Source organism: Gnatocerus cornutus, chromosome 8 (assembly GCF_029298725.1).
Source record: "Gnatocerus cornutus isolate USDA-ARS CGAHR chromosome 8, icGnaCorn1.1, whole genome shotgun sequence".
Taxonomy (NCBI): domain Eukaryota; kingdom Metazoa; phylum Arthropoda; class Insecta; order Coleoptera; family Tenebrionidae; genus Gnatocerus; species Gnatocerus cornutus.
This window is the reverse complement of record NC_142240.1, coordinates 12,750,661-12,777,401: the sequence shown is the minus strand read 5'-3', so window position 1 is coordinate 12,777,401 and position 26,741 is coordinate 12,750,661. Positions and strand designations below refer to the sequence as shown.

Sequence of the window (26,741 nt, the reverse complement as noted above, 5' to 3'; positions counted from 1 at the left end):
CTAGACATGCATGGAATAAAAAACGTTCAATTCTGGTAAACAAGTGTTCGCCCACACCAAAATAATTCCTTACAGATATTTATATCCCCAGGACTCCAATCAAGTAGATTACACTACAATAATAATAGCAATTTCTCAGTTCTAAAAAATATGGAATATTAGTTGTTTTTACCAAAGTTTCTTCAAGGTGCACTCCGTGAATGAGAATACTAAAGCCGATGAAATGGAGTTTGTTACAAGATCTGCAAAGATTTCAATCAACTCTGAATAGTTTCCAAAGTCATCTTAAATTGCATTATAAAGTTTGAAGTCTCTTATGTTTGTCAAGATATAAATCGAAACGCGAAGTTCTTGGAATGTAAAATATCCCAAACCGCTTTAAACGTATCTTACAATTTCCTTAACATAGAAATTTCGTTTCTTTGACTTAATAAAAAATTCCTATACACTCATTAAAAAAAAAGTACATTTTCAATCGGGAAACACAAAGCAATTGTTGTGGAAGCAGCCATAGCAAACAGCCTGAAATATAACGAGGCTATAAAAGTAATATTTGTAACGCTGTATGAACTAACGATTATTATGCAGTAACATAGACCATCGGTCACAAAACGAAGGAGAACCTGATGGCATAAAAGTGGATATTTAACCACCATTCGTGACTTCTGGACGTGCTCAACCGCGCTACTGAATAGGATCGAGTCGCTTTTCTTGTAAATGAGCCTTTTTGTTTTCCTTTGATATGTATCTAGTATCAGGAGAGCCGTCACGATAATGTTGTTAGCAACAACAACGAAATTTGCTGTGGTGTTAGTAAGGACGTATCTCCAATCAGACGTTGACAAAATTGTTGACTAAGCTCTCGTCGGTGCTTTGTGGTAACACAGAGGATCTCTGTAGTGGGAGCTGCAGGTGAAGAGGAGCAAAGCACATGTTGTTTAGAGAAAAAGAAAGACGCCCTTTTCACATTAACAGTAATTTATTGGAGGAATGGTGGATAAAAAATGTAAGTCCCTCGAGGTCAAGTTATAGACGGAAGTGGCTGAATAGGTTTCGGAATTTATACCGGGTCAAGTCGCGCGAATTTTATAGAATAGCCCACAAAAGAATGTCCCTACTTTGTGGCCTTGTATCCAGAAAACCCGCAAATAATAGAAAAAGGGAGAATACCTTCAGGAATTGTTTTTAAAATCAACGAAAACTTGGAGTCCACATGTTCATTACAGCGATATTGTTGTTTCTATAAAGCTGAGCTTATTGTGAAGGAAGCAGAGCACGGAAGCGGGAGAATGTTATCATTATCCCACATGCACTTGCTACCAAATTGCGCAAATTGAAGTTGAATTTGTTCAGTACAATAGTCATAAACAGACCTTTCAGGTGCCCCCATGATCGCTGTTAATTGTTTCCCTGAACTTCAGCTACAGCAAAACACAGTCGCAAAGTTCTTAGAAATCAATTCAACTTCAGATTTCGTTTGATTCTTCCTCGGGCAGAATGTACTCGGAAAACGTCCGATCCCCTTGATCATCCTAATATCGATGTTAACTACTTGAACAGTTCTAAAGACGTGGATAATTACATGAAGGAGATGGGATCGGCACAGAATGAACGAATTTACCATTCGAGAGAAAACAGTCTTTGGGTGAAAATGCTAATGAAGGCAGGGAAACAACACGAAGATCCGTTTTTCTCGCGCTTTTGTTGTTAAGAATTCGGTCTTGCATATTCCAAATTCGAAAATCCAAATTTACTGCTATATTATATGGTGAAACATAACATTGATATAAAAGTGATCTTAAAATTCAGGGAGCTTACGACATTTAAAGTAACCACAGAACCGGCTTTAAGCTCTTGTACGCCTTCAAGTGTTAAGACGAAGGAAGAGAAATGCGCCCTCATAAAACAAAAGGTATTTTATTTCAAACCGAGTAACATAAATAAAATTTATATTCTCCTCTATAACGATTTCAGTCTTTACCGGAATCGAATGGAAATTGGATGCAACATGGAAACCAATTTGATTTACATTTTTAACAAAAAAAAGAAAGTGTAAAAGCTAAAACTGGTTAAAATTCAGCATAGTTTCGAGTGGCCCATCTGACAATAATTCAGCACGACAAAAATTTCATTTTTCAGAGGCGATAAATTCAACTACTCACTTGCATTTGAAAAGTTGAATGCAGGCTTTTGTATTTTGTCTCGAAAATTTCTACCGTTCTCATCACAGTCGAGTCATGACTGTCAAATATCATTTAACGCATTCCGGCGGCAAAAAATGTGAATTATATTATGCCTCCTTTCATTTTCAAAGTCGGCTATTACGAATAATGTCGTCTTTTATTGCCTGAACTCAACTTCATAAATACACATACTGTACATGCATAATTTAATTTAACAGCACCTGGCAACATATTTTGCTTTTATGCACAACTGAGCAACACACAACCATTGTTCTCCATAAAAGGTTGAATTATTGTTTAATTGAATCGCGTAAAATTCATAAACATTGGTTCACAGAAGTGGCTGCACTACAAAAAAGAAAACAAAAAGAATAGTTGGTTGCATAAATCATAAACAGTTTGTAGACTTAAAAATAAGTCAACAAACTGTGCGGGCGGTGTATTTTTAGTTCAAATAATTCCTACATTAAATATGAGGCTCCAGATATTACTTTACGAGAATTTTTCAGATGACAACCCACCCAATTACTTCCTTATTAGGAGGACTAATTAAATTGCAACGTAACGAACGAAAGCGCTTTATGTATTAATTCCGTCATGACAAGTCGACTATTAAAAACTTTTTCCAGCACTTGTTTTTCTTGTAAGCTAGAAATACTGTTGTCGATGCAATATTTTCTTGCTCTAATGCATTCTTAGCAAACTGCAAATTTTGAAAAAGGTAATTTCACCGGAAGTGAAACCTCACAGTGGACACTGCGTGGATAATAATCAACAATCAGAGAAGATGATGAATATGGTTATAATCATCCAATAACGTCCTGCATCATTATGCAGTTTGACATAAAATCTAATAACATATTCCACTAGAGAATAGTACGGACAATAAATCGGTGTAGTGGTAATAAACGGAAATTTACATACTCAAAATGGGTAAGTAATGGTTAACTTGAGACTATACACGTTGTAATTTCCTCGCTCCGTATAGATGGTCGTGCCGGTGCAATTTAACAAATTTTTATCTCACCTCAAACAAATTCAAACTTTGCAAAGGTCAGTTTGTTTCTCGCAACCTCTGTAGAGCTGAAAACGAAACTTTCTTCGGTGCAGTAATTAACATTCAAAAAAGCGTTATCAAATCTTGGAAAAGTAGAAATTTAGTTCTTTCGTGATAGCTTCCGGATATTCGAAAGTGAATTAGATCAGGTTCACGGTCACATATGCTCACTTTTACTGTCAAAATATAATCCGTAAATACTTATTAATCAATAGAGAAAGGACTGGTAACCTGAATACCACAGTTGCGAGTGGTCATCTGCTGAAATTGCGCCACAGCTTTGAAAATATTTTAATTTCGAGTACACAGAAAAACCTCCGGAGCTAAATTGCGCAATGCAATTGTCGAAAACATCAGGGAAAATTCTCATGTTTTCGCGTGACTTGTACCCAAACAACACGAATTTAAATTTGAGAAAGCAAACAAAAACGTGGATGGTAACAGTTAACTTAACTGCTATCTCCGTTGATTTTTCCTTTCAGTTACAATGAAAAGTCGGTATTTATTACATTTTCACATGCGACCCGATTTCTTATCACCGGATTTATTGCACAGTTGAATATGGACTTACATCGCATTCCTAGTGTCCGGAATTTCCCTATTGCTTGGTAAATTATCGCTAGCTTCTTGATTAAACCTATTACGGATATAAGGATCTTCTCCTTGTCGCAGTCCACCCCTGGCAACATAGCCCGTTTCATCGAAATAATTCCAGGTGAGTCTCCCATCTGTCGTTTCCAAGCTTTGTAAAGCTAAAGGGACGGCCGGCCCTGGAGCAGAATCGTCGCTATATTGTGCCATCGTCACCCCTTCTTTCAGTCTTAGAGCTCGGTTTTCAGTCTGGAAATAAAAAGATTTACACTCAATAAACTCGTGTTACGGTTAAATAATAGTGACAGTGAAAGGTTTCGGGATGCTGCAATTCTATTTTTCCCACAACAAAAGTGATCCGACTTAGATTATCCGACTGTACTTTCTCTTCCGTGATCGCATTTTCTTGTGGGAGTTCAAGCAGATTCGCTTTTTAGGAAATGTTTTTCAGAATGGACGATTTATGCGAAACGCATATTTACACTTCGATAATCTGCATGCGGTTTTGTAACGGCAAACACTTTCTTATGCTGCTATCGCACGTAAGAAGGTCCTTCACGTGCGGCCACTGCTTCGCGAAGTCAAGTGGAATTTAAACACAATAGAATTTTTTCAAGATCACTTTTTCTACTTAATGTTACTATTAGATTTTCCAGTACAAATTTAAACTAAATATTTAACATGACAAAGTTCTCTTTAAAAATTACGTGAATTATGATAATACCTTGTTGCAAACGAATGCAATAATAGAAAAACAGTAATTAAACAATTTTAATTCTTACGTACGGCCGCTGCTTCGCCAAGTCATATCAAGTGTAATTTAAACACAATAGAATTTTTTCAAAACCACTTTTTTGACTTAATTTTACAATTAGATTTTCCATTACAAATTCAAACTAAATATTTAACATGACAAAGTTCTCTTTAACAATTACGTGAATTATGGTAATAGCTTGTTGCAGGCGCGTGCAATAATAGAAAAACAGCAATTAAACAATTGTAATCTCACTACTTCTATCTTTATTACTGTAGTTAAGCCCAACTATAAGTAACAATTGCGGCTGACCGAAACTAACATCTCGAACAAAATGTACACCTTAATTTTAGCCAGCTGCTTGTTGTCCGGTGCCTATTCCTTGTCACAAACCCTAAAAACCGAGTACTACGAAACTTTGATCCTCCGAAGAACCGCTCAGAGTCAGGTTTTCATAAGCCCCACAAGCAACGAAGAATTTCGTGCGGGAGCCGAGTCAAAGGTCATCAATGGTAATAATTAGTAAGCGATTAACCTGAATTTGATGAAAGTTATTCAGATTTTGGTACGTATGATTTTATCATCGTGGGAGCTGGATCGTCAGGAAGTGTGCTAGCCACCAGGTTGTCCGAAGATAATTTTAACGTACTTTTGCTGGAAGCGGGAGGGGAAGAAGATGATTTTAATAAAATCCCGGCGATGTGGCGCTATCTTCAGCGCAGTGAGATAAATTGGGGGTATTATACCACAAGTCAAAACAATTCTTGTCTAAGTAAGCAAAAAAATATAACACTTGGGGACCAAACAGAGACTATTTTTAGATAAACTCGATCGCAAATGCCCCGTTCCCAGAGGAAAAGTCATCGGTGGATGCAGTTCCATCAACGCCGTAATGTACGTCCGAGGTAACGCTCAGGATTACAACACATGGGCTGAGCTAGGGAATCCAGGGTGGGCGTACGAAGACGTTTTACCCTATTTCATAAAATCTGAGAATTCTCAAATCGAAGGTGATGATGGTTACCACGGAAAGGGTGGTCTCTGGAATGTAGAGTACGCCAAACCAAGCCCAAAAGTTTTCTCCGCGTTTATTAACGCAACTAAAGAACTAGGCGTATCAGTGTTAGATTACAATGGATTACAACAAAACGGCTCTTCGCAGGTTCAACTGAACATTAAACGAGGTGTGAGACACAGCACAGGAACAGCCTTTCTCAAAGGTGCCCGCAAGCGAAAAAACTTAAAAGTCAAAACAAGAGCATTAGCAACACGAATAATTATTGATCCTGAAACAAAAGCGGCACAAGGAGTGGAGTTTGTAACGCAAAACCAGAAGTTTAAAGTGACAGCCAGAAAAGAAGTAATTATTTCCGCAGGAGCTATCAACTCCCCTCAGTTATTAATGTTGTCAGGAATAGGACCTCGAGACCATCTCGAAGAACTGGGAATAACAGTCCTTGCAGATTTACCAGTTGGGAAAAATCTTTTAGACCACCCATTGTTTTCTCTGATACTTCACACTAATGACATCCCTATACCTAACACTTTGAACCAATTCATTCAACAGTACTTAAATGGCTACGGACGCCTTACAAAACCTGCAGCTGTAGAAGGTCTCGGTTTTTTGTATACCGGTGACAAACCAACGAAAGTACCAGCAGTTGAATACATTTTGTTTAATCACGGCTTGGATGAGAATAACTTAAACCCAACTAGTGATTTTTGCATCGGACTGATTCTCCTCCACGAAAAGTCTCGTGGCCGCATTACCCTGAAATCAAGCGACCCTATTGACTTCCCCGATATTGATCTAAACATGTTTGCAGAACAAGAAGACATTGATAATCTCATTGAAGGGATCGAGTTTATTGTAAATCTAACAAAAACGACATCCTTCCAAGACATGGAAACAATACTTGTTAATCCTCCAATCTGCGTTCAGTTTACGATGTATTCGCACCAATACTGGGAATGTGCAATTCGTTTGATGGCGGAGACCATTTTTCATCCATGTGGAACAACAGCGATGGGTTCGAATGCAACAACTTCAGTAGTTGATAACAATTTAAAAGTGCACGGAATTGAACATTTACGAGTTGTTGACGCGGGAGTTTTTCCAACAACTATTTCAGGGCATACAAATGCTGCTGCTGTAATGATAGCCGAGAAAATCGCAGATGCTATTAAAAAGCAGTACCAATCTACTCCTGTACAAAATATACATAATCCGTTTTATAACGTCCATCGACATCCTCCGATCTCCAACCATCTCCTACACCGTGGTATGTTATTTGCTCGTTCTTACTCCAGAAGTCGATCGCTCTTTATTCGTCTAACCAGACTACTCAGAAAATTGTTATTACGACATTGACAATTTGTATCGAAATCCCACTAATTGGCAAAACACAGTTACAACAATGTAGATAAAGTTCGTAAATGTGAACATTTAGAGCATGATAATGGAAATGGTATCGAATAACAATATAAACTATATTAATCTGTAGAATACTAAAACGCATCGTGTTCTAAAGACGCTTCCAGCAAACTTCCGTAACTTAATAACATATTGTCGGCAGGATATTAAACGAGCTAGAAATATTAGTATAACAACTCGAGTTTCAAAGAGTAGGTGAACTAAAAGCCTTTTATCCCATTACTATAATATCTGTAAACAATACAGAGGAGGGAAAAATTTTAAGATATTAACACAAAACAAACCGTGACGACATTGCGAAAACAGTTCAGGCTTTGCCATATTTTCCTTTTTTTACATGTTGGATTTAAAAATAAAACCTGAACTGCGTTGGGTAAGACCACCTGCTAGGAAAATAATGGTACCTGTGGCTAATTTTGACACGTGAACATTAAATTCTAAAGACGCTCTTTGGGTTTTAAACTACTCAAACTGAACCTGGCTTCTGGGCAGGCAGTTTGCAAATACTGCATTAATTAAAAAGAAATTCGACGGATCTTGAATGTGAAGAATGGGGAGAAGGAAGAAGAATTTTTTCATTAATTGGATATGCACGTTCTCTGCTCTTTTTTATGCACATACTGAGAACAAAGCAAAACGTAATACATTTATAAGTATTTTCGTTTGTCGCTCATCACTAATATTTGCTTGTGAAGAGTTCGTTTTGTCAGTGTGGAAAAGCTTTCCACCCAAATACACACGCGATCATATTGGAAAATTTTCCTTTTGAGCATAAAATTGGATTTATTTGTCGATTCGTAAAACGGCCTGATCCATATTTCGGTAATAATTAACCAGTAAAAAACATTAGAGCAATTTCGTTTCATAAAAAGAAAATTAAATTCACTTCAAGCTAATCTTGTCATGTTCTATCTCCTGTTCTTTCAGCACTGTGTTTTTAGCGTAAATTATCAAGCAGACAATAATAATTCATGTTAGTGGATTAAGCTAGGAAATTTCACAGCACTTAAAACTGTGAGCACTACATTTCTACAAGCTAAGAGCGATCTTCGATAAGAGAAAATAAATTTCGTGTTACACTAACTTTTTATTATAACACATAGAAACCGATTTCTGGGGGAATTTATGGGGGAATTAAATCGTATTGAATACGACCTCGGCTCGTTTAATCTCCATTACTCATCGGTCAATTTTTATCGGAAAAATTGGAAAAAATATCAATGACAATGGTGATTACGGTTTTATAAGCAAAATTAAACTAAAATCTGCTTTGAGCCTTCGTCATTATTTTTTAGTTTCCAACAGAAACGAAATCAATTTTTCTCCTTGTCACGATTCGGATATCAATTTACAATGGAGCTTGTTCCTTCAAATTTTTGGTGAATGTACTGTTTTTTTAATTCAATACAATCAGACCACCTTTCACATTTAGTCACGATGATAATAATTCTCAACCATTACAATCTTCGAGTTATTACTTGTGGTATTTTATAAAATCAACTATGAATGGTTTTATTAGTGGAATTGAAGCCTAAGTAAACAGCGATAAACTTATTGAGTACTTAGTTTAGATTTAGTTTAGAATTTAATTGTTCTCAATAAATTACTTTCTCTGGTCATTGTGCCACAATTGTAAAAATTGGGAATGTACATATTTGGAAATCTTGACCTTTAGCTTGCATTTTATGCTAATCATGCGTTTTCGAATGCAATCACTTCAATTGCTACAATTGATTTTCGTTTCGATAACAGCGTTTGATCGAGATCGTAAAAATTTCATTTCTAAATGGAAGCGTCACATTTTCAGTCAATTGATGATTTACACGTTTCCCCTAAAAATAGACTTTAATATTAACTGAAAGGGAAAAGTCCTCTCTTTAAAATGTAACGGATCCGGGTAAAGGTTTACATCTGCATGAAACTGTAGCGGATTTAAATTGAAGCCAACTCTATGCAAAACCTTATCCTTTTCAGCACTTTGACACATAAAGAAATTTGCATAGACACACAGGTGTTTGAGAACTCTAAAGTTGAAATACAAACTATATAGTAGGTATATTCCTTTGTAATTAAAACGTTCACTCACTAAATTATTTACACACTCGTTAAAATTTTATTGGAATTCAGCTGCATAACTGCAATCGAAAGTTGTAATAAAAGACGTGGTGGTTTTTGCGACAAACCCAACAGGATAATAGAAATTGTTAATCTATAATCACCCATGACGTCCATGGTTTGTACGACTGTAATCTCGCTTCTGAACTAATCCTGTTTTCCGCATGAATTATTGCAACAGTTGCATTGTCGATAGTCATGGTGAGATCCTTTCACTCATCCTTTCAGGCAAATGCCAAATTATGGAGAGAGACTATTTCATCATAACTGACGTTTTATGGAAACTATGAGAATATATCACAACTATAAATTTTTCGGGTTTCATTTTCTGATGAAGCTTGATAAATGCCCTCGCCCCCAATTTTTCTAGAAAATAAAATTCATCTCCGGGACAAAAAGACGCCTCGAATACACCAATTCTTGATCAAAAGATTCTAAATTATGCACAATCAAATCAATTAATTCTTAAGTAAATGTTAGGAGATTGGCTTGAAACCAGGAAATTGTTTCTTTGCTCGTCTGGACTTTTTTATCATTTTCTTATAAGCATTCCATTTCACCAAAATAAAACTCATCAAAACTCCTGTAATAAAAATTCTTGGTACTGACCCCTCCTTTAATCCTGCTAATCAACAGCCCCGCTATTCAACCACAAAGCATTTTAATTTTTGTCCGTCCTAGTTATAATTGAATTTCGCCGGATGTGACAGGCGTGGAAAATTTAATTTTCCCGATGGAATGCTAATATTGAATAGTGTCGGGCTTACGTAATTACAATAACCAACGGGAGTTTTTTATTTTTAATCTGTGTATCGATTGATTTAGATTTGTTTACTCGAGTTACTCAAGGGCCGGACTGGGAAATTTATACGTAGGCTTAATTTTGCCGGTTTGTCTTCCAAATTATCGATCTCGTGAGTTAGCACGTCGTAAACTTTTCCCTGAAGATAAATCACTTTGTAGAATACGCCATTTTTAAGGGATAAAATTGTTTTTTTATTTACGGCCGTTCTTGCGATAGCTTTATTATGAAATAGATAAATCACAAGGACGTTAGAAAGGCGAATCATTTCTCTAAAAGTATGTGGAAATAATGGCTCGGAACGTATATGTTATCGAGCAAATGAAAGTGGACGGGACCATACCAATTACACGGAAAAAAAATAATTGCATCCCATTTTCGAGGAGAAAATGGAAAAAATGTCCGATGAACTGAAACTGAAATCGTAACGAAACGATTTCAATGGTTAAATAAGTATTACAGAATTACGAATTTCGTAATTTATTTCCACTTAGAGATCTGCTAAAATAAATATGCGCAAACATTCCTTTGAATTTACATTTCAGTCCGCTCAAAAGACACCAAAATGATAACTTTCATGTTGTCGCAATAGGCGTTTATGTAAAGCACTTTGAATAAAAAGACCCGCTTGAAAAGCCTGTCATTAATTAGGCCACTGTGCGTCTTTTATCTCCCTCATTTTTAATTCCGTCAGTGAACTAAACTGTTTAAAAATCACGCCGTTCTTCGCCATTTTTTGAACTAACTGAACTGCGGATTTAATTTTTCAGTCTCAACAGTTCCCCACGTGATGCAAAATTCCACGAAACAAACAAGGTAAAACTCGAATTTTCCAACCGGAACTGTTTCCCGCTAATCCTGTTCTGCGGCTGTCAAGAGTTGATTACATATCTTAGTGAAAGCAACCAATATTTTACGAAAATTGATTTACCAATGTTGACACAGTCGATCGGAAAAAACATCGCGGATGTGAATTATGATCTAAAAACAATTTGAACTGAGAAACAGACAGTAGCGCCTTTCACTACTTTCATATATTTCCTGTGTCCATCTGAAAGGATGTTACAGCAAGATATTATCACTCTAAGTGTAGTTTTAATACATTTGAATTTAAAATGTTTCCTAACGTTAATCTGATGGATAATTAAAGCTTCCGCTTTGTCCACAAATAAAGTACGCACAGAATTTACAAAACCGGAAATTATCGTCCTATTCAGAACCACAAAATAGAGAAGTAAACGAGCTTTCCCAGGATGAAGATTTACGAATTCAATATTACATTTTTCGTACATGCTTATTTAAATTCATTTTTCTTCAGGCACACGCTAAAAAATTTAAATTTCTCAGTAATTACAGCAACACCTACACAAAATTTTGCCCAGAGCAGCGTTTCTAAATGAGGGAATATCATTACAAAGAAACGAAATTTTGAGAATCAAAAGGAAAGCAAACATTTTGTTTAAATCCCACAAACCGGCGATCTTTAGCAAGAAAGTTACGTTGCGTTTAATCGCTCGATTTGTTAATGTCAAGTATCTCTTCAGTTAAAGATCTTCGCGAGATGTTACCTTGACCTATTGCCAGCATTCCGTGTTAAATCAGAATGACGTTGAGCTAGCATCCGGTCTTAATCTCGCTTAGAAATCCAAAACGATAAAGAAAAACTTTGATCCAGATTGATTTAAAACAGCTTCTTCAACTCAGAAATTCATTACACGCTTAAGTAAACCGATCTATTTCCTGCTAGCCACTGTTCCACTACCTAAGGCACAATTAATTTTTAAATAATATTGATTAAGTTAGCCGAGTTATCAAAGTAGAGCGTGCCGTCTTTAATAAGTGAAGTGGTTAATCATTACTTCAACTTTAAAAAGTGAAAACTTCGAACTGTTACTTTTTTTTTGGCACGCCTCAAACTGGTGATCTTCATATTTATGTTGCCAATTCAAACTTTTAAAACCACTCGAAATATTCGAAGGTTCTGTACTCAATTCCAAGTCGATGAAAGTATAATTTTTAACTTTATTCGCGTGTGGTATTAAAAATGAAGAGTCTCAGACGAGATTTCGATGACATAATTACTTTACATGCGAAGGTCGTATGACTTTCTACACAAGCATTATTCGGGAGTCTGCACCATTTTCGTATGACTTTCGTAACAGACAAAATTATTTCCGAGCACAACTGTTGCTTAATTAGAAATCAAAATCAAAAGTAGCTAAGGAATTTCTTTCACCTTGGCGTAATTAAATTTTAGTGATGAGCTTAAGAGAAAAATGAGTGGTCGAACAACTTTTACGAATATAATTTGTCTAATTGGACGGTATGGTTCTTCACTTTCTGAAACTGAAATGGTGTGTTAAAAACTTATTAATTAAAAGGTACATCGCCGTAATTGTAGGAAGTCTAACATGGAAAATGTGCGGAAGTTCGCCTGCTATTGAAACTCGGAAATCTGTTTTTGCCCGCTTAACACGCCCAAGTTTCACTTGACACTTCCCAAATTAATGTGATGGGTTTAATAACGTGAAGTTATTGTGGAGCAAGTTCAGGGAATTTTTGAAGTACTCGGGGATTTAGAAAATCTGGAGCTGGAGGCTATTGACACTTTAGGTTACTGTTACACGGGCAGGTGCGGACAATTAAAAGCATGAAGAATTAGCGTTACACTGCGAGATATTGACATGCGGGGCTAATATCTATTTATCGAAATTGACTGACTAATCCGTTAACTTAATTTGCATTTTATTGGAGCAAAAACGTGGTCAATGGGGCAATAAGAAGGCTGTGGCGCACAATAGAACCATTCGAAAATCCATTAAACACTTTCGAGTCTTATAAAATTTCTATTGTCGCTGCTGAAATTGCCGATAGAGAAAAATGTAAAACGTGAACAACCAGAACTTCTTTGTGGTTCAACAAATGTTTTATTTGAAAGCTGCAATATAAATTGTAAATTTTAACCTGCATACGCGAGCATTTTATGACTTTGAGAACACCTTTCTGCTCCTTTTTTTTGGTTGTACGGAAATGAAGTTCTAATAAAATAGTATCCGAAACAAAATAAAACTGTTGCAGTCGCAGTTTTGAAAGCTGTTCAAAACAGGAACGCATTTCCCAAAAGCTCCTTTTAATGAATTTCTCACAATTGCAATTTAAAATATAATAACCTCAAAATTTAATTCAAAAATATGTAATTATTTTGACGAAGTTTATTCGAGCTAATTAAAGTTTACCAATATTCAGAGCCAGGAAACGGTAAGAATGCAGGCAGGACAAGAAATCTTTTGATGTCCACGAACATTTTGCGATTTGGGGGTAAAAATGGCTTTGAGTAAGTATAATAATATAATCGAAATTGGGCTGTTATTTCTCGTTAAAAATGAGTCTTGAAGTAAACACGATTTAAAAAATCTCTACAAATCGCGTAAATATTGACTCTTGGCGCTTCTGTGCGGAAGAAATTCACACTAGCCAATTTAATTCGACGTCAGATAGAATTGTAGTCTGAAAGCAACGTGAAAACTAAGATTGGACAAGTGGAAAATCGAAATGGAACTCATTTCCTGCAGAGCTGCCAATATCGGCTTTAGCTACTGTAATTATTTTCATCGACACGGTGTTTGTGTGTTTTGTAATTTAAACACTATAAACCATTAGACGCCCTGAAGCCGCCAAAGCTTAAATATTTATCTACTTTAGTTTAGAGGCTCCAACATCTGCATTCTACTTTTACTATCGACAGAATGTATCGGAAACGCCCATTTCGTTGCTGTTGGCGGATATCAGTTAACAATATTCCGGGCTCCCCAAACGCTCCGGACTTGATCTCGGTTACAAACTGACCAATGCGGTTACGGTTCTATAGTTTAGTTCTATTATCCCAAAACACGAGCTGAATGCTAAACACAGCAGTTATCGCATTTCACGTCCGAGCAGACGTTTAACTTTAAGCCGGCTGAGTACCTCAAATGAGGCAGCAGAACTTACCGAAATGGCTACTGTTACAAGTAGATGCTCCGGTGGATTATTGTACTTTACTGTACACAAGAAATACTGTACTCAATGTACTGAATTATTTATGAAATCATGTCAATTAATCTGTGGAAATTACGAGAAGTCGAATTTTTCGTGTGCAGCGAAACGGATTTTTCGGTCCAATTCAAAGTTGTGCCACCGAGATTGGTTTCAATCTAGAAGAAAATAACTCCGATCTATAAATCCAGAAGAATACATGGAGAACACGGATGCAAATGTAGAGAAAATAAATCGACAGGAAATAATGGTACACACTGAAATGAATGAGAAGCGCCAAACAGGGTAAAATAACTACAGCATTTGTTGACTTTACCTTTAATAAGAAAAAGGCATTTTTTCTTATTTAAATTATTGCACCTTGCCGAGTTTCTGATCTTTAAACCAGAGACCCGTTTGTGACGCAATATAATCTTATCAGAATATATGTATGAACTGGAAACTTCATTTCAAATGTCAATAGCTTCCTTGCGAATATATGTAAGTTTATTTTTGCACTGACGGCGACGGATTATTGGAATTTGCGACTGTAATATTGTTTGACTTCACAAAGACGTATGGATGAATTTTACATGGATGAAAAATGTGAACGTTTGACATTAATAAATTTTATATACGATCCCATTCCTACAATTTTATCAATCTGTTTTGATCAACAGTACAACAACTCGTTCAAAACAGATTATGCGATCGAAAACGAGATTTTTATGGAAACACATCGAGTTCGTGGATTGTATTCGGGTATATTGAAGTTCGAATTGGTTTTATAACAAACGGTCAAAAACATTGTTTATTCTATCGTGAGCGCGGAATGTAACCCAGTTCTAATTTATTTTTCAAAAAGAAAATATAATAAGTTAATATTAAAAACGAGAGATACTTTCAGTTGACCTAAAAGCAATTTTTATTTTATGCACTGTAATCGTATCAAAGTGATCTCCTTTACATTCATTTTTTAATGAAAGAATATTAGAATAAACCTCATTTTCCACCAGGTAATGCACACCATAAAAATGCATTAAATGTAACTTTAACATGCAAGAATTTAATTATTAAATAACAGATTCTTAGAGTGGAGGTCATCCACCGGAAAATTTAATAATCATTCCGTTGTTTAAAATTACACTTTTGTGGATCCCACGAAGTGTTAACTTTACGGTTTGTAGTGCGAAACTTGTCGCTAAAAAAATAATAGAAATTAATTGCACCATTTTCTTTGGATAAGTTCCAAACAAAAGTACGATGGCAATAATAGTTTTAATTTGTTTTTGCAATAAAAATTACAGCATGCCGCCGACTGTAATAGCTACTTACTGTAGCAAGTAAAATGGTTTTCTGCAATGAATAGCGCTATAAATTAAGAAAAGCGCAAAATTTGACGACGAAAGCAGAAAAATGAGTTTATCGCAAGATCTTTTTACCGTGAATACAAATTAGTACATTACGTAACCTCAGACAGCGGGTAATTCCTCGTGGCATCGGTTTACTTAATATTAACCAGGAAGTATTATTGTTTTTCCACAGAACAAAGGTAATTAAAGAAATATAATGAACCTAATGTCATCTAAGGAAGGTAACTGGGAAACAATGGACAACAAAACAAGACCTGATGAGCACATTTATTTGGGTTAAAAGAGAAAAGACCGTCCTATACTTCAGTGACTTCCAAAACAACACTATTGTCCCCACGATTAGTAAAAACTCTGGTAACATACGGTGAAAACGCTCTTGATTCCCTCGATCGATTTCGAGAGAAAAAGACTCCATTTTAATCGGCTTCTGTGAAAGAAAATTATACGAGAGAACACCCAATCCAATCTGATTCAAATTTGATTCAGCCAAGCTTGACCGCGATTACGCTTTGCGAGCTTTTCTGAAAGAAGCTTTCGACAATGCCCACAAAGTCGGCAAAGAGGATTAAACTTAACAAAGTTGAAAATAAATGAAGTAAATGTCACCGCAAAATCGGAAAAATGGCCTACCTACGCACAGGGGAAATATTTTATAAAAACTTCGCGTCGGCTTCATTACCACCGCCACTTCCAGTGCTAATTTCATTAATTACCGCAGAGTTTGTAGAAACGAAACAAGAAAAAATTGCTCCGGAAACTGAAATGCTTTTGTCTCATTAAATTTATTTGGCATGTCTATTAGCAGAAGAGTGGTAAACGGTCCCTCTGCGCTCGTATTCCGGATCCGTGATGTTCCGAGTGAACTCTCTATTTGTTCGTTAATTCGAAAGCTCGCAATTCGATAATTTTTCATTGGACTAGCATCGACTGGACTTTGTGAAATCGCAATAAACTATTTGGTATTCCAGTCGGGCGAACTTCATTCATATAAAATATTGCACTCGTCGCCCTGCCATCCCCATAAAAGTCAATTAATCACGACTCCGTTTACAATACAGCTTATCCTTTCTTCCGGATGATTTATTCGGGGCTCAGTGAGCCGTGTGTGGTGCATCACTGTAAGTTAATTGTCCTTGAACAACAACAATGTAAAGAACCTAATTAATTCCCGAATACTAAGAGCACATGTTACGCATAATAGGATGGCACCACGATAAATTAAGAACACCGTCGTGAATGAGTGTAGGAAATTAGGAAACTCCGTCACGTTTAATTAACGTACTTGTAAACAATAAGAACATCCGAAATAACCATAGACTACAAAGACGATTTCGTGTTCCACTTAAAGTGCGGATTAATGGGAACTAGAACGGCACTTAGGATGGGACCCTCGTTTACCATAATTTTAATTAACCGATCGAGCTCTTCAAGTTCCTCACCAGTGGCATCGTAACCTGGGAACTCACGTCTGATAGCCATTAAATCATTTCACTTGAAATTATTTTTCGATTTCTACCAACAGGAAACGCATAAACATTCAACCTCTCACTGCAGTTTTACAAGTTTCAGACAAAACGAAATTTTGCCCCGGAAGATTACAAATAGCCAAATGAACTGCTACTTAACTGTAAGCTTAAGATTAGATCGGCTGCAATTTAACAGAGTAATTGACGTAGTCGCTTAGAGGAACTCTCTTAAAAACGTGCATGTAGTTAGTTGCTATTTATTTGAACAAATTAAATGAGATTTGAGATAAAAAGACGCCCAGAAAGATAAATGAAAGCTTGATAAGATCCCACTTTATTATTATTTTTATTAAGACGTTACAGACACCCCCGATTTTTATACAATAAATTAAAATTGTGCGTCTCTTGTAAGTGGGCTTCAAAATCGTGAAAACTGATTATGACCACCTACGATCTGCAATAAAGCTCGTAGGCACGTGAATAGAAAAAATGATTCTTACAACACTTCTATTAAACAAACAACACCTCCAATTTACGACATCGACATCTGTTCCACCTGAATTAATCAAAGCGACTTTTTGTTCCTTCTGCGTCCGTTGGGATATGGACAATACGTCCGAGGATAACAAGAAGATCATAAAAAATGAACAAGTGGGAGTCTTAACAAAAGAACACATCGTTTTGCAATTTAAAAAAATTAATTATCCAATAAATGGTCAATGAACATAAATGAAGCATGCATCATTAAATTAGTGAAAATCAATTCGAAATGGACTTTATTTGATTTGACAAGCAGTATCACATTGTGGGTAGAAACAATAAATTTTAACCAAACACAAGATAAATATCCATTGATTTTGGAGGAAAATGCGCCAAAAGAAGCCTTCCCTTAAATTTCTACTCAATTAAAAAGTCGTTACTCATAATTAAGACCACAACGTTAGCAGTTGATATCTAAAATGCAGGCTACCTGGAGGATTGGCTCATTAAAGCGTTAAATATAAAGTAACGATGTCCTCAATCAAAAATTGATTAAACTTGGCACTCCACAATTCCCATAAATTAATGGAAGTGACGTGGTTGCCAGAACAGGCCACGATAAGGAATTTATGTCGTGCTTTACTGCTGAACTTATCTGGCGCCCCTTCAGAACAAATGTAAGAGTCCGCCCTGTTTAATGCCTTCAGGCCACAAACAGGGTCCTTAATTACAGGAATGCTCGGTGTTTTCCCGTTGACAAGAACACCAACTTTGTCAATAACAGGTTTGCCGTAGTCTCTGGAGAATATGATATTTTGTCATAATGAATAGACACGGCAAAAAGTTGATCCCTCTGCGAAATCTGCTACATTTGTGAAGAAACATGAGGTTCCACCTACGTGATGTCATTTTATAAAAATATCGGAAAGGGCGAACAGGTTAACAACCCCAGAGAAATTTATTTACATGACACGTTAATAAATAACTAGAGAATTAATAAAAATTCGTCAAACTAATTGCTGTTAATCCAATCGCGATTCTGTTTGTTCACACAACCAAACAAATTATTTCGCGTGTTCAAATTTGAAACTTTTATGAAAAATGAGAAAAAGGCAGCAAACCACCGACGTTTCATCTGTGTACATAGTTATAAAACACGCTCATATTAAATTTCATAACGCTGTGATCTCGATGAGTTTCTAAGGATTCTTAAAATATTATTAAAAAAAAACAATTTGCTTTTCGTCGCTAGAGACTGAATGTCGCAGAAGAATTTATCATATCATGTCATACTTATTTTTATTCGCAGCGCATGAAAGAAATGTAGCTCTGCTGTTTTTTCCAAGTTATTTTTCTCTGATTTACGGTGTAGTGAAACGTGACAACGTCACTCTTATTTTCTTTTGAAACAAATTGTTATATAATCTACCAGAATGACACGGAAAATAGAAAAGGTCCATTAAGCATTCAGATTTGCTTAAATTCGCTTTAATTTAATTGCCACTTTACTTTATGCTTACAATCAATTAGCGGCAGTACACAAATAGAAGTTTCACTGTTTTTAATAATGATAAAACTGACATAAAAGGCGGCCTAATCATGATATAAAAGGGGAGAAAATAAAGGAGTTAAATGAAAAAAGTGAAAAGTGGTCAATCAGCGGGTTTATAGAAGTAAGTAAACTGCGCCGTCGACACAAAACAGATGAAAGGTGCTAAATTACGGTAATGCCTAAAAGACAGAAGTGCAGAAAGAAACTACGAATAAAAAGCATTAAGCAATGCACAAAAATATCATGCCGAGTGATTAAACAGCAATTAATAAAAGATCCCTGAAAACATTAAAAAACGGCTCTGGTAATGATTTTGTTGCACGCATACTTCGTGTTGGCATAAACATGTTCGGTTAAAAATATACAGTTCATTTACCATTCCATTAGTAATGAAAATTTATTTTTCTATTGATCTTTGCCAATGGCAATTTCTCAAATGTGTCTACAATTTGATTCAGTTAACAAACAACCACAGAATCTTTATTAAGAATCTTACCTTTAAAGTCTTTAAAAATCTCTAGTCTAGAACATTTAAAAAAATTGATGCTGTAGACTCCAAAAAATAAAAAATAAAAATAAACAAATGGAATGAACCTTGAAAACAAATCTAATAACCATTAAACCTTTCTGATGGTCAAACATCGGATTTCTCCTATCACGTTAAATCATTAGCAGAGCAATTAGCCATAATAAAATACGCCGAGTAAAGTTTGTCAATAATAACCCGCAATTAAGACTGATGGATTAATTACATTATCGATTTAACAATGAAATTAAATTTCCTGGTATTTGACAATATCGAACAGCTATAAATACAACGCAGAGTTATAAACAACTAATTGTAGCTTATGAGTTACAAATTAATGTGTTATGACTAGAAAATACGATCCAAAATTCAACTCCATAGTTGAATATATTCCGGTTTACAAAAATATAACATCAGTCACGAACCGTACAATGTCAAAGAATAATAATGAATGACTATGTAGTATCATTTTGTCGGAAACAAAAATGAAGAATGAATGGCAATTTTATCATTCATAATGCAAATCTAAGAATGACACGCCATCCAAGGTACCCACGACCTTGAACTAGTTTATCAATTGCATTTAATCAAGGTGATTAAACAATTCCAACTCCGCCCAATTCAAATACTGTTAATTGAGAAAGTCGTCCAGGAAAAATTACAGTTTACCGATAATGACCCGACAAACACCCACAGCTATTTAACAAGTTTCATTCCTCCTAATCTTAAATCAACAAGACGTGTCAACTAATTGATCAAATTCTCGTTCGCTACAAATTTAAAAAAAAAAGATAATTAGCTGCGCGCGGGAGTGACAATTTTACCGAACCAGCTGCGAGCCTTGCATACCGAAAATGTAAATAAAAACTTTAGTAGCGCCAGTTGTTGATCAAATTAGAAGTGTTAATGTCTTCTGAGTGTGATAATATGTGTAGGAAGTCGTGTTATCAACAAACAGGAACCACATTCTCGAGAAACCGGGTCGCCTCATCATATGCAGCTAATGCTTTTCTTTTTGTTTATTTTTTTGATTAGCTATGTCACGTTAACTGCGAATCAAACGGCACGCGAATTTTAAGACCATGGCGTCAGAAAATTGGTTAATTTCAACGATGGCTCTATTTATAGAATGTTTAATCGATGGATGGCAGCTACAAACAAAAAGTGGCAAAGTTAAGTGCAGCGTTCAGACAATCTTTCTCAAAGGCGGCAAGGCGCCGCCCCTCTTCGATCGTTAACAATCATATAATAAATGGCCTCTTATTACAATCGTCCCGACGCTTCACCTTTCGAAAGAAAATACAAACAACAGCTGGGAGTTATTTTAATGAATTCTCACGATCGCGATGAGGAAATACAACACCGCCGTACCGGAACAAATTTTGAAGAAGATAAAGAAGTTTGGTACATCTCTAATTGACAGCATAACTGCCGAAAATCAATTTAGAACCGTTGATAGGTGGTGCTTAATTTTCTTGTTGCTTCACACGGAATTGCAACAATCCATTGTACAAACTTTCTCATCCGACGTAATAAATTATTTATCTGAACTAGAAACGGTTAACTAAACCATTATATAAATCATCCCTTTCACGTATTCTGTAACATCTTTCTACCTCCTCCGCTTAATTAAAGAGCTAACTACTTTTGCTTAGCTATTCTCTTTCACGCTCGATGCGCGGAATTGAAAAATTTGAGCACTATCCGTCATGCTTCAGGAGCTTCATTAAAATTTTGTCTTGTATTTAACGGGGTACACTTTTCATTTTAATTGCAAAAGAAGCGGTGACTTTTCGGTTTCATTCTCAGCCGTTTTTCCGCCTCAATGGAAGAGAGTGTCTTATTTGATCACACCAGATGTTGCAACAATTTCCTCCAATTGCTCCGGTCGTAAAATTTCGTCTTTATTGATGGTGCTGTCGCGATTGTTATTAACAGAACCGACTTGAGAACCAAAATTAATAACTTTAATTAGGAAGAAGGTGAAAAGATACATAAAATATGAAGTTTCAAATTAATCTGCGTCTGTAATTTAGGGTTTACATTTTTATTCATTGCTGAGACCTCAATTTTTCATTGAGTTTGCTGAAATACCTAAGCATCGATTTAATATATCCGCGTTGACAGTTTCGAGTCTCAGTCAGCTTAACCTAAGAATAAATCAAGATGTAGATGCATTGACAGCCAAAGCAGATCAGGACACTTTATAGCTTATTGGACTGCTCTGACTGTGTTTTCTTCTCATTAAAAACTGTTCGAATTAGATACCAAACAACAAACTCGAGTTTTTCATGCCTCAGAGATCTTAACGGGTCACTTCTTCCGTCTTGAAGGAGGAACTGTTTGGTGTAGTAACTAGTTTATGCCCTAAAAGACTTCCGCAATAATTTTTAAAGTGCCCAGAGGATGGATGTCGTGATATTTATCAGCCAAGTTTAAAATAGCTTTTTATTTTGGTGCTGATATCTTTAGAATCAGAACATATTTAAATCTTGAGTAATAGTTGTTGACATTGAAAAGCGCAACACCCCTTTTTGGTAAACAAGAACCAAAATATTCGACCGGTATTGCCATGGGTGACATTAACGACTGTCGCCTAGAATTAATTTGTTGTATGATCGTTCCTAAAGTTTAAATAATGTCAAGGCCGCGTATGAGCGCTCATCCCGAAGTTTTTGAACTGGATCCCGCCTAATTTCTTTGATCGTTGCTTGGGTACTCTTGGAATCGATCATGACATCATCAGTAATAGCAAAAAAAATTAGTGTTGCAACAAATCCATTAAAAACTTATTTATTCTCCACGAATTGTGAAAGTGCAATTCAAAAATGTTGCAACGTCATTCTATTCATCCGTCACGCTACAACCCCCTTTTTTTACTTAGAATTACCACTTGATGTAGTCATTAGATGCTGCGATAGGACATGGTTAGCGGTTTTTCCAACTCAGCGCCCTTTGCCGCTCGCTTGAATTTCCCTTCCCTTTTTTTGTTAGAAGGGTTGGGGGAGTACCCCTTCGCCTCCACCAAAATTACATGACAGCGTGTTTTTCAAAATAATAAAAATAATTTAAAAAAAATAGAACAGACCTTCGAGTCTCCGTTGGTTTGCAAATAATAAATGATAACAAACATCCATCCCATGGAAAAAAGGAGCAAAACCTTGACGTTCCTTCTCATCGTGACAGTTTCTTAGTCACAAGCACACACCAAAGTGTCTTTCAGGACCATCAACACTTCTTTCACGTTACATCTACATTCGCTGCCGCCGCAATACTGAAAATCGCGGCGACGTTAGGCATTGTGTTTTTGCAGCTTCTTGTTGTACTGGTGGGACTTTCAGCCGCTCTCTTCTGCTTTCACGTAAGAACGACAAGGACGAGGAATGCGTGCCCCGTCCTCGCCGAGTTCGGATCGCGACGCTCTTCGTCTGCTCTGTTCAATAACGGGTGATTCGTCATGGTGGCCCACAGAGGGCGTCGACTCTGAATACATCATTGTTACAATTACTTCATCTCTTTGCAAGGATAATAAAGTTTCGGGGTGATTTTTAATAAAAATGTGGTCAGGAGGTCCGGCGCCTTTCAGTTTAGTTCTCCAATTCGGTTGAGAGAAAATTCAGACGTTGCGGGTTTACAGTGTGTGTAAATGTTTACTGTTCTATTTACTTTAAACCCTTGAAAAATGTCAGCACATGTCGTCTGTATAACTTCTGGGGGTGGTCTGCCCATCTTTGCTAGGAAGAAAGGGAACACTGAAAGTGTAAATATTTTTAGGTTATGTTGACACTTACTGTGCTGGTACTAAATCAATATTTTCCACTGAGTTAACACCTCTGGAAATTCCTTCAGAACAACTCTGCCGTTGTTTTTGCAAAGAACTGAAGCTTTCAGTTTGATTTTTTTCATGAACATTTTTGAATTTTTTGTTTTGATAGTTTTTGGGCATTATCGGTAATGCAGGTTTTGATAACGCAAAATTCAAGTGACGCGCCAAAATTAATTATTTAAAAAAAGGATTGCTTTTTTCCTATTTTTCAGTACAATTTGTGGACAAGCAATGATCATCATAATGAATTGTGGTAGTTTTAATTCTTGCTCTGTTTTTTATAACATGCAGGGGCAATTATGAATCATTAAAAAACGTAAGCACAATTCAATTTACTTTCGTTAATCCCATCATTTGCATACATTAATATTTTGGAAAGTGTTGGTTGAATGATCGCATTTATTATCGCAGAGGTAAAAAATTTTGTGCTGAATAAAGTGCCTGTAAAAAATGCGTGAAATCGCTTATCTAATTTGAATAGTAAAAACATTTTCGTCTCGAAAACGTAATGATAATGAAACAGATCTGTTTTTATTCAAACCTACAAAACGATAGAGTTTGTAACACAACAGTGAATATTTGGATAAAGTCCGAAGTTTTCTTTTGATGAATGTTTATTTATTATCCATAATTCTATACATTTAGCGCACTTTCCAAACTACATGTTACCGACTCGTATGTATGTCCTCTATGGATATCAGACATTAACCATCTAATTCCCTCGACATTCATAAAATATTACTCTAAAGCAGAGACTTCATTATCATTAATTAAAGTGAAATCTTTGGCTTCCGAGTTGATGATTTCCCAAATTAACACGAGGAGCACATGCAGAAAGATTTAATTAAAGTATTACTTTACAGTAATCACCGAAAAATAAAACACTAATTAAAGAAACTAATTTTTTATTTCATTCTTCATGAGAAAACAGTTATTAGAAATCAGCTACACAAGTACTGAATCAAAAGTCTCACAATAAAAAACGAAACTCTCAAAAAATTTCAGAAATGCGTGTATTTCTTGCGATATCAATGTCTCCCAACTTTCGAATTCTGTCCACTAATTCCAGCTTTGTTGTAGCTGCCTTTCTCCACAATAGGCTCTCTAAATGGCGTTCACATGTTTGGTAAATCTCAGAAAATCAAGCTCTTGGACACAATAACAGAAGACTATTCTGTGGTTTGGAAAGAGTATCACGACTGGTCAGTACTATTATTAATCCGATCGATATTTTCTAAATTGAATTTTAGTCTGGTTTTGATCGGAATCTCGAGCGGCTGTACCGTCCAAGTCCTGACAAAAGCTCTCGATTCGATTTTTGATGCAATCGTTCTGATTGTCGGATTGGAGGAAATAAAATCTCAACGAAACATCGAGAGGTTGAAAAGAGAATTACGAGTAAGTCATCATTTATTCCGTTTACACTTATCATGATGAAACTTCCAGACTTGTTATCCCGTAATAGATAGACTTCTGGATTCTCTGGATTGTGGCGATTCTGCAAGTAAGCACTCATCTGATTTAGTGGGGATGGCTGAAACGATTCTTTGTCCGGAAAATCATTTAATTCAGGTCTTTCACAACGGTTTTAACGTAACCGACTGAAAGGATGATTTTAGATTGTCTTAGACACGTTCACGGAATGCGTGGATTCGTTGTTTAGTTGCGTTCTCATCCATGGGAAGATTGCGGCAGCTACAAGCAGTTGGTGGTCTCTACATCCTGAAGAAATCAAGCTGTTGTCGCTGTTGGCTCAATCGGAGAACACTTCCAGTTCGAAAGACATTCCGGTTTTCTTGCCGTATAAAAGTCCAACTGTAAGATTTCCGATATAAAGTGATTGTAAAATCCGAAATTCGTTGCAGGTAGCGTTCCGCTTTGTATGCTGCACGTTAATCCCCGAAATTCAACTCTGTTGCCTCTGCGGCCCGACCCCAATTTTATCTGAAGTGGAGCATTCAGCGACGAACTGCTTCAAAAACTCTGCAGACATTCTAAGTTCTGCTATACAGTGTCATCCTCGGAATTTCCCAACAACTTGTCATATAGATGGTGGCATTTTAGGGCTCCTTCTGGTAAACACGACGTACGGCAAATATATGATAACGCGAAATCCGCATCAAAACAGTAATAAGAAAAACGCGAGTAGTTCTCATCGTCTAGATATCCTACGAACCTTCTTCTACCAATCCGTGTTGACATTTTTGATGTCGACCGAGGATTGCGACGAAGAGGGTAATAAATCTTTGCAGAATACGACAAAATCCAACATGAATGTCGGGTTTGAAACGTATTGGTGCTCCGAGTATCACAAATGCTTTGCGATGAAAACTAACGATAATGTGCTTTGTGTACTGTTTAATTCGTCCATTCCGACATTCGCTATGCGATTGATCACGGAGAAAACGCTCAAGACTTTAATAGCAGATAAGCAATTCTGTTGGTGATATTGGGGAAAATACATTTATACGGATTTAGTTACAAGTCTTTTAATTCGGGAGGGACTGGGGGTGGCGGAGGCGGCTCTTCTTTCACTTTTCCCACATAGGAACCAAACAACCACACTGTATACATGCGAGAGGTACCAAAAAATCGGTACTTCGGTAAGTGGGCAGTTTGCAGCAATCTGCATAAAATGGTCGTGACGGTCTAAAAAAACTACGATAGTTTGTTAATGAGCAAAAACTCGTTACCTGGAAGAAAAAATACAGCGCCAGATTCCCCACGATAACCCACCCAACTTCCTTTTTTTTCTCCCGAATCATTTCGTAACAGCCCCGCGTGGAAATACTGAGATTATATTCCGGGGTATACAAATACGCTTTTCCTGTCACCTCTATATCGTGATGAATGCACGGAGCGAGAGCTTTCATTGAGCAACAGCTAAACGGAGTGTTGCCATCAGCAGCCGAGCTTAAAAGAAAAGATAAAACATTGAACGTTTCACGGTTCATCTAACCCCGCTCCAATTTCCAAAGAAGGATCTGTCCATTTCACTGTGTACCATTCGTCATATTTCTTGCTTCCACAACACTGAAACTCGATTTGTAAATGATCAATTTGTGATTTATACGTGCTGCTGTTGCGATAGCCTTTCATCGCGGCGGTAATTCCATCGTGGAGTTCCTCGTGGGCGCTATATGCGTGGGCGATTACTGATATAATTATGATAAAAAGGACCACCAGCAAAACGAGGCCTAGTACAGTCATGAAGAACATGAGACGATTTACTGATGGTCTAACAGAGGAGTCAAATAGTGCGTAGGCGAGATACGCCGTGTAGAAATTAAGGATCAAACAGAACAGCACGGGAACTGCCTGCAAATTGGGTAAGATATTGCCGTCTCCGCTGATCATGTTAATAAAATAGCCAAGATGAATCCTGATCTGTATTGCAGAAGCAAATAGTTTGAAGGAAAGTAAAACATCAAATATCAGGAAGATGAAAAGATGTGTCGCTATAAGCTTGATTGTTCCAAAGTCTAAAACTCTGACTAAAAAACCATTTTTTACGACCAGTTGCTGATTAGAAGCACTTTCAGTCAGTTCAATCATTTTGACGACACAT

At 36.4% G+C, this 26,741-nt stretch overlaps 3 protein-coding genes across 3 annotated transcripts in view; 1 reads left to right on the top strand and 2 right to left on the bottom strand.

Annotated features, from left to right (window-relative positions):
* Positions 1-22,642, bottom strand: part of Pgant2 (polypeptide N-acetylgalactosaminyltransferase 2) — a 53,722-nt gene extending 31,080 nt beyond the window's left edge. The window contains exons 1-2 of the mRNA XM_088044386.1: positions 22,436-22,642; positions 3,812-4,080 (exon numbers count right to left, since the gene is read on the bottom strand). Coding sequence (XP_087900512.1) covers positions 3,812-4,080; positions 22,436-22,525 — 359 coding nt within the window. The 5' untranslated portion in view covers positions 22,526-22,642. The remainder of the gene's footprint in view (positions 1-3,811; positions 4,081-22,435) is intronic.
* Positions 22,643-22,769: 127 nt separating this feature from the next.
* Positions 22,770-25,650, top strand: fy (fuzzy planar cell polarity protein-like protein). The gene is made up of 6 exons (XM_088044387.1): positions 22,770-23,107; positions 24,254-24,375; positions 24,424-24,571; positions 24,620-24,745; positions 24,793-24,990; positions 25,039-25,650. Exons 1-6 carry the CDS (start codon positions 23,030-23,032, stop codon positions 25,618-25,620), a joined length of 1,254 nt encoding a protein of 417 aa, XP_087900513.1. The 5' UTR covers positions 22,770-23,029; the 3' UTR covers positions 25,621-25,650.
* LOC148169946 (peripherin-2-like) lies at positions 25,394-26,728 on the bottom strand. Its single transcript, XM_088044391.1, has 3 exons — positions 26,133-26,728; positions 25,867-26,086; positions 25,394-25,822 (listed from the first exon to the last, which is right to left on the bottom strand). Exons 1-3 carry the CDS (start codon positions 26,726-26,728, stop codon positions 25,652-25,654), a joined length of 987 nt encoding a protein of 328 aa, XP_087900517.1. The 3' UTR covers positions 25,394-25,651.
* Between the last annotated feature and the right edge of the window lie 13 nt (positions 26,729-26,741).